The sequence below is a fragment of the Teleopsis dalmanni genome, chromosome 2 (assembly GCF_002237135.1).
Source record: "Teleopsis dalmanni isolate 2A chromosome 2, ASM223713v2, whole genome shotgun sequence".
Lineage (NCBI taxonomy): Eukaryota > Metazoa > Arthropoda > Insecta > Diptera > Diopsidae > Teleopsis > Teleopsis dalmanni.
Genome location: NC_051847.1, coordinates 129,024,268 through 129,033,551, shown reverse-complemented (window position 1 = coordinate 129,033,551; position 9,284 = coordinate 129,024,268). Strand labels below are relative to the sequence as shown.

General features: G+C 29.4%; 2 protein-coding genes across 2 annotated transcripts in view; both read left to right on the top strand.

Annotated features, from left to right (window-relative positions):
- LOC119678741 (protein sidekick-2-like) overlaps window positions 1-9,284 on the top strand; it is a 92,122-nt gene that overhangs the window by 39,957 nt on the left and 42,881 nt on the right. The gene's annotated exons all lie outside the window — the stretch shown is intronic.
- LOC119678740 lies at window positions 3,004-6,545 on the top strand. Its single transcript, XM_038090752.1, has 3 exons — window positions 3,004-4,166; window positions 4,226-4,527; window positions 4,597-6,545. Exons 1-3 carry the CDS (start codon window positions 3,158-3,160, stop codon window positions 6,217-6,219), a joined length of 2,934 nt encoding a protein of 977 aa, XP_037946680.1. The 5' UTR covers window positions 3,004-3,157; the 3' UTR covers window positions 6,220-6,545.

Genomic DNA, 9,284 nt, shown 5'->3' with positions numbered 1-9,284 from the left:
AACAAAACCGTATTAATTATTCATTTAATTATAAAGTTAACCCTTGACTTCACGTAGGCATTCGGTTGATGCTGAAAAAAAGAAAAATAAAAAACTCTTGTCCAATTACGATAAAAACACGGAATAAAAATGTGAATAAAATTTCTATAGATGAACTCTGTAAAATGATTTTTAATATAAAAAATAAAATTTGTTATATTGTAAATAAGGGAATTGTACCAAATAAGAAGTATTACTAAATTGTTTTTTGAACACTTTTTTTTATTGAATTGATTCTAACCAAAACTATCTCATGACTTCATCAATGTGAACCGTCAGTAAATTATTTCAAGTCGTCATATTTATATAAAATATTGCTGATATGATTAATTTCAATATGTTGATTTAATATATTAAAATCTAAAAATTATATTGGTAACCATATACTAATTATATCACATTCATTTATTTCTTATATATTTTTGTGATTTTCTTTTGGTTTTTCCTGGATAAATTGATTGTTTTGAGTAAATATATATTGATTTGTTCACTATATGCATCCAACTACATATAAAACTTTGATGTCAAAAACACATCATATATATTTGTTACAAATTAAGTATAGTGAATTTTCAGTTGGCTAAAATGCACTGATTCTGAGCTTCAAATTTGTCAGGGCACTAGTTGGATTCCTGGTACTTGCAGTCTCGAATAAATTATTTTTGAATAAATAAATATGTACAGGAACTATTTCCAAAACCAGTGATGATAGGTCATTGGCAATACTCGTAACAGCTGTATGGTCAGTCAAAAATTCAATTATTTAAAATAATATAAAAATGGACTTTTGTTGTTCTAGTTATATTGTATGTAGTTTAAGTTATTACCACCAGAACAATCCAAATTATAATAGTCGTTTTTCAAAAACATTAAGTTAATTTAATTATTCAAAACTCAAACCTGAACATAATGTTGTCATCTAATTACAAAAATGTCTTAACTTTCCTTACTAAAATAATTAAATTAGAAATTGAACATATTTTCACTTTTAAGCATACTTATATAATTTTGATATACCTATTTTTTTGTTTCGTCGTTGTGCATAGCTTTTGAATTTACATCAAAGTTTCTTGTCCTCTTGTTTTCATCAACTAAATCAGTCTTCAACTCAACACTAATGTATACATTATGTAGTAGAAAAAATTTGAATGGATTTTAAAGAATACAGTTCCTTTCGAATTTTAAAATTCTATAGAAAATAGGCAGATACTCTCATGTAGTTGTTAAAAATTTGTTTACAATATTTTACATTCGTAAAATATTCTTCATTAAAATATTTTGATATTACATATTTTAATTGATATATAAAATATTTCAGGAATTTATTTCTCACTGTAAGATCTGATTAGTTCATAATTTTCCTATTTAAAATTTTCATATTTTGTAAATAAATAACTAAAATAGTCCGATTGAGGTAATCAAAATCCTCTAATAATAATATTATGTTACGTTTATTTTTTTTTTATAATTATATTTTTTATATTTATATTTAATATATATGCATATATATATTTTACATTTTTATTATAATTTTTTTTTTATAAATTTTTTTTTATAAATTTTTTTTTTATATAATTTTGTTTTGAATTTTTGCGTTGTTACGTCGAAATCACTTTAAAATCTGTTTTATTTTTTTTTTTAACAATATTAATTTTTATTTCGAGCGTTAATTTTGTATATATTTCTATACCTATTTCGGGAAATTAACTTTTGCCTTCATCAGAAGAATTTCTAATAATAATATTATTAATAATAAATTAATAATCTTAATAATTAATAATTATTATTAATAAATACCTAAAAATAATAATATTAAGAACTTTCCTTATGAAGGCAAAAGCGAATTTGCCGAAATACGTACTGCGGTCAAAAAAAGTATTCGACATTTGATTTTATTCTTCCTCTATAACCATTAATTTTAAGCGAATATCGAATAGTTTGTGATGTGACCTGTTCTCCCAAATATTCCTTAACGTTATTATAAAAAAATTGTGGTATTTCTTTTGGAATTTTTTTTTGAATTTGGCGTACTAACCACTGCTCATCAGATTTGAAAAGTGCTTTACGCCGACCGAATGTTTGATTATTTTCGACCCATTTCGTTTTCATTTTCCATTTTTTTATAATATTATTATATGGTAGTTCTTGGTCTATTTACTATTTCACCAATTTTTTTTCACTTAATCCATTTTTATAATGTTTAATTACAAATACTTTAACACTTTTTCAGAAACTTCTGTTCCCTTACCATCCATTAAGGGAACATATTACGACTCCACTTCAGAAAACGCTTTATAATAAGGAGCCAAACGCTGCTTTCTTCATAGAAAACAATTGGAAAAATTGGATTTCCCCCTTTTTTGCTAACCAAAATTGCAGTTTATTGCATAAATGTCGAATACTTTTTTTGCTTTATTTTTAATATTCCGCAATAGAATTGCTTTTTTTGTTATTATATTTTTAAATTTTTGGAGTAAAAACAATTAAAACAAATAAACAGAATACAAATGTTTAAAATTGCATTATTTTTTTTTTTCATTTTTCTGTTTCTTTTTGTTATTATTACAACATTTAACAAAAATTTAGTTAATGTCGAATACTTTTTTTGACCGCTGTATAAAAATATACAAAAAATAAACGCTCGAAATAAAAATTAATATTCTTAAAAAAATAAAACCTATTTTTTATGTATATATTTTTTCTCATCAGTTATACTAATATTTATTATATTAACATATATATATTTATTATAAATATGTATATATACTATATTGTTCATAAAACTCAAATTTTGCATATATTTATTTATTTTTAAATTTAAATGAATTGAAATTTATCTTATCTAATAAATATTTTATTTCAATTGTCTGATGAATGTTTTCTTATCAATTGCAGATCTTTCCTCGTACTTCATACGTTTTCAAACTTAATGCTTATGCCCATTGTGATAATGATATAAATAATCAAATTTGAAGTTAATATTAAACAAAAGATTTGTGAATGGTAATCTTAACCATCGGTCGCCAATCAGCATTAAGTGCTAAAAAATTTATCAAAAAAAAAAAAACAATTAATAAAAGGCTACAACAATAATTTTTTCATATAAAGTCAAAACAAAATGGCCACTAATAGAAATAATTGTGAGACAAGCAACAATACTGCTGCTTTATTAATAAATGAATCCAAAGATGAAGTCGATTTTGTATTGACCAAGTGCAACAATATTTACAATAACAACAATATTGATAATAATACTAATTATAACGCCAATAAAGTAAGTACCAACAAAAAAGCAGACAATAGAGTTTTGTTAAATAGCGAAAATGTGCCAAAATCTGCCAAAAATTCCACACATAACATACAAAATTATGTGCCAAATACGCAAACAACAACAACAATAAACAATTCAACAAAAAATAACAACAATAAAACGAAAAGTGGTGAAAATACGGAACTAAAGAAACAAACAACAAAAGAACGTTTGTCATTATTTTCATTTAGTAGTAAAAAGAGTAATCAAAAGGCTACTGCCTTTACTACTGCAACTGTAAGACCAACACCAACAGAAAAGGAAAATGGTACACAAAACGCATCCATAAGTTGCACTCAAACAACACCAACAACTAATGTGTACAGTGAACCGCCTGTACCAATTGGCACACCACCGCGACAACACAAATTTGTCAAAAGCTCTTCAATTGCGCGTTTACTTGGCAACACTTACAATGCCAAAAAAGTTGAAAAAGTTGAAAAAGAGGAGCAAAAACGACAAAACCGTGGCGATGGTGCCAAATTCAACACGTTTGGTGGACGGCGACGTAGCAACGGTGCCTACCTGGAGCGTTTCAAGAAATACGCTAAGGAAGACGGTGATGTGGTCGCAAATGGTGTCATAACATTGACAACAGACTCTCGTGATCTGTTTGGCGGTAGTCGCAATGAATTAGTAAGCGTAACGCATGTGCAGGAGGATCGCAATGAAGATTTGGGTGCCAAAGCCTTTCGTACCATTTCACGTGGTTTGGGTAAATTGTGGTTTAAACGCACACATAGCGTAGAGATCAGTTCACCAGATCCAGAGTTTAAGGTGTCTTATTTAGGCAACGTGCTTACTGGTTGGGCCAAAGGTAAGCAAAGAAAATAAATTTTTTTTACAAATATTTGAGAGTATCTATTTTTCTTTTAGGTGAAGGTTGTGTTGAGAAACAACTGAATACACTTTGGCGAAACTATACTCAAAACAATAAACCAGATGTTATTATGCGTATTAAAGTTTGTGCTTCCGGCTTAAAAGCAACCACTAGACAACATGGACTGACAGAATATTGGGCGAATCGGATTACACATTGCTGTGCACCAAAAAATTATCCACGTGTATTTTGTTGGGTATATCGGCACGAAGGACGCAAACTCAAGCATGAATTACGTTGTCATGCAGTGCTATGCAGCAAGGAGAAAGTTGTGCAAGAATTATGCAATACTCTAAAGGTAAATAAATCTTACATAAGATTGATCTACGAATAATATTTTGAATAACAATTTTATTTTGTTCTCCAGGAAAACTTAGAGAGCGCTCTACGTGAATTTAAACGTGAAAAAATTCTTAAGCAGAATGCTCGTCTCAGTCTTGCTAATGCAGCTTATGATAATCCAAGTTTGCCGCGCCGCAAAATACTTTTAAGTGTCGGTGGTAACAATTATCGGCCACCATTGGAACGTTCCAAATCTGCACCAAAGTTGATGGCGATTGAAGAAGCTATTGGTGAGGAAGATGGCGATGAGATTGAAGAGACAAATGAACCGGAAATGAAATCATGTTGTCAGAAGGATTCGCTTTACCCAGCCATGACATTAGGGCGCCGTCGCTGTCGACGTGGACACTCTATTAGACGCACAGGTAAAGTAAGATCGACATATAATGACTTGGTGGAACATGAACATGGCAGCGGCTGCTGTAAAAATACCAAAGAAATCAACACATCAACTATCACAAATGCTAATGCTAATGCTACAAGTACAACAAGTACAACAGTAAATGAACAACGTCATAGTTATGGTTCAGATGAGTCTGATGAATTTGACAAATTGTTAAAATACAATAATTATGATAGCAATGCTTCTCTTACAAATGAGTTGTTACCATACTTTGACATGCAGTTACACAAGAATACAAGTGCTAGTCTGGGCAGTTTAACCGAATTAAGAGACGAAACAGAACCATTAAGCTTATTGCCCACCATAAACAGTGATCCATCCGCAGATCCTGAGGGAGACTTTAATCCAAATGATAACTCGAATGATTTGGTTGAACCAGAAATCTTAGGAATACGCCGTAATGGTGTGTGCAGTGACGGTGAAGAAGATTATTTAGATGCAGATGATATGTACTTTAGGCAAGCCAGCATACTGAATATGTTGCATCGCAATTCTATGCGTAAAATGACTAATTTATCAATGAGCAGTGACGAAAGCAGCATTGAAACAAATGCATCTGCACCTTTGCAATATCATCATCAAATGCAATCATCTATTTCATCAAACGCCTCTTCGATAACAACTAATGCTTCCACTACGGATAGTACAACACAACAAAAACCATTTAATCCAGACAGTGATGAAGGTTCCATATCGAGTGGTTGCGAAACAGCGAGTATAGCAACAGCAAATCAAGATGATATTTCCTTACAATATCAACAACAATATAAACAGTTAATATCGCAGCATTCAGCTCCTGCAGCTTTACAGTATGTCGAACAATTGCAAGAGAATAGTGTTCTCCATGAAGAACCTATAACGGTGGAAGAAATATACCAAAGGCTAGAATCACGTTTAAAAGGCCGTAATAATAGTGATGCTACTACGTTCAGTAGTTCAAGTTCTATTACTCTGAAATTAGGCAATTCACCCACTGCATCAATGAATGGTTTAGACAATTTAAATGGTGGATTAAATCGTACTCGGCGTATACGACGACAACAGAAACCACAAAATGATAATGACTCTGATTCTGAATGTAGTGATGAATCCGGTTATGTTGAATTTCAGGAAAAGGAAAAAGCTATCAAAAGAGCTATTGGAGCTGCAAATGGTAATGGTCAAACCAAACCACAGCCTCCACCAAAGCCAATGCCTCGAAGATTGCTGAGTGCTACACAAAAACAAACTATAACTTCTGTTTAAAGTTAGTGTCAATTAAGACAATTACTATTTTATGCAAATCCAAGATGCATTGGTTTGGAATTTACCTGAATTACTTTTGCGTGTTTGATGAATATGTTATCGATATATTTCGATATATGTGCGTTGAATATATTCCATGAGACTGTAGGAAAAAATGAATGACATTACATTGCAAATTTGGAGGCAACTATATAATACGAGTATATATAATATGTATATGAAATATAAATGCTATTGTAAACTTAATGGTCAGGTTATATTGTTCTATTATTACATATGAAATTTAAAACTAATTTATTTTAATAATTAAAATTTGTACAAATTCCATGTAGTTCACAAAATTATTATAATATTAATTATTGTATATAAATTTATAACTTTTTATTGTACTAATTTTTGTTTATATATTTTCTTTGCTGTTGTTTAGTTATAAATTTGTTGCATCACTCTTTATCATGTACATTTTCCTTCAACATACATATATTTTTATTATATTTTTTTTTGTATATTTTAGTAAATAAGTTAAAAAAAGCTTTACTTTATTATTTATAAGTTTATAAATACGAATTGCAAGAAAAGAATTTTGTGGCGATTTAAAATTATAATCTCCGATGAATATATATTTATAATTGAAGTTTGTATATGAATTTATTATGAATATATGTATATAAGTAATTTTTTAAGTATATAAAAATATGATTAAATAAATACATATATATTGATGCATATAAAAAGAGATTTTTGTATTTAAACTTATTCATAAAAATTTATTACGAAAGAATGATTTCTTTAGCACTTAAAGATCTTAGGATTTTAGTATTGCTTAAAGTTAAGTTTTTATACATACTAGTATAGTAATTAACAACAATATAGTACCCGTCTATAGATGAACTCTTTGCTTCGAAAGCTTTGCGAGTAATATTCTTAGAAAGTATGAGTCATTTAAGTTGTAATAAAAAATAGCTCGGTTATATAAAGTTGTTTTTTTATATATCAAATATCATTTGTTACATAAGTAAATGAATCATTTCGAGCTCTTAAGTGCATTCGGTGACTACTTATGCAGTTCCAGTAGCCGAAACCTTTGGTGTTTACAAAATAACGTTTTTATTTATGCTAGATTTTAATTTATAGGAAATTGAAGGACCAACTTCATCTATTTGTATATAGAGTTGTACTTTTTTCGTACGTTTCACCCAAAATAGTTTTACTAATTGTCTAGAAAAAAATTCATGTCACATTCTATGCCATTATTCAGTTTTGATATAAACCATGAGAGGGCTGCGATAATAACTCTTAATACCGTCTAAGATGTTCAGTGTGTGGTTATAAACTTGTTTTAATTATGTTTAAGATTTATTGAGGTCGCAGTGTTATACCTTCGCGAATCTTTGACTCTCTGTTATTTACATTTATAACAAAGTAACCGAAATGAAATATTATTAATGCATCTTTTTGTGCATATGATTTTTATATATGAATTATGTTTAAAATGTGAACTAACGATAATAGTTGGTAAATATTGTATTGCAGCTAGAGGCAAGATAAGGTACAAGATACTTAGCTCGGTTAGTTGTCATAATATATACACTTCCCAATGTAACCTAAAGTGTAAAAGTGCACTTATGCCGTCATTAGCATTTTTTTGTGCCTTCAAAAATTTAACTCTAAAAAGGAGTTAACGACTAATCGCATAATCTGTGCGATCTGTAGGAACCTGCAGCTCAGATTAGAAAACTATATGAAAAATATATAGTAGGTTCTAGTGAATCTGCAGATTCATTGGAATTATTCAATAATTTGCCCTCTCTTTGCTCAGAACTACAGCGATTGTTGTTGCTGCACTATGTAGCAACGAATATGGATGCAATTACAATACGTATACATGGATTACAATCTTAGTAGGTGAGAGAAAAAGGGTTGTTTGAGATGATAAAATGATAAGTGTGCGTGTGTGGATGCTTATTGAAATTAGCCTTAGTCGAGATCAATGGGTCAGTGTTATAAATAAATAGTGGTCAGACACAGATATAATAGCTCGCATAGATAATATAGCTCGCATTTTCATGACAACAGGGAGAGCATCGCAATGAGCAATAGATGTCTGTTAGGGGTAATTTTAATATTTGTATTAACACGTACCCTTTCAGATGAAACAAAACTAACTCAGACTGCTCACTGAGATAAGCAGATAAGTATTTAATGGTGAATTAGGATAATCGCTTTATCATATCTAAATAAAAAATATATAAAAAAATTATTTTTTTAGTTTTTGTTTATTTTGCTTTGTTTATTTTGAAATAATATCTATAGATTACACAATAATTATGCAGTGTTCTATTCCAGTACAAGATCACAATCTGCAAAATGTATTATGTAGTAACAATAAAATAATACCGAAGCAACAAATACGCGCAGTGTAGTCGTTTCCACAAAATCTTACTGGCACGCTGGATTATGAAATCCGATAATGCCTCGCTTCTGCAACAAATTGCAAATGGTGCCACGAAAATCGCGTAGTGAACTGTCCTGAAGTTGTTGGTTGAAAACCTGTAATGTGTGTATGGTGTGTATATGTGTGGCGTCAAAAAAGTTGTTGAGTAAAAAAAAAGTTTAATTGCAATAAAAACAAGTGCAAATAATAACAAAAACAAAATATTATGCAATTTAATAGTATAGATCTTAAGTGTTCATATAGACTTACGTTGTCATAAACAATTGTTGGTACAAAAGTAGGCGCGTAAGAGTGTGTTACACGTTCCGCTTTTAACTGCAGATAAGTGCCCAATTCAGTGTGCATACACGCGTCAATATCGTTTGAAAGACCAACTTTTTCAGCGCACTATAAAAATTATATATATAAATATATTTGTATATAAAAGCAATTGTAAATAATCATATATATTTATAGCTAAATAAATGTTTCAAATAAAGATATAATTTTTATAATTCTCTTAATGCATTTGTGTTGTACTGTACAGTCACCTTTCAATGAAATGATTAATAATAGTATAGAACGTGATACGAGTATACATATTTTTAAATATTTTTAATCTAAATTTTGT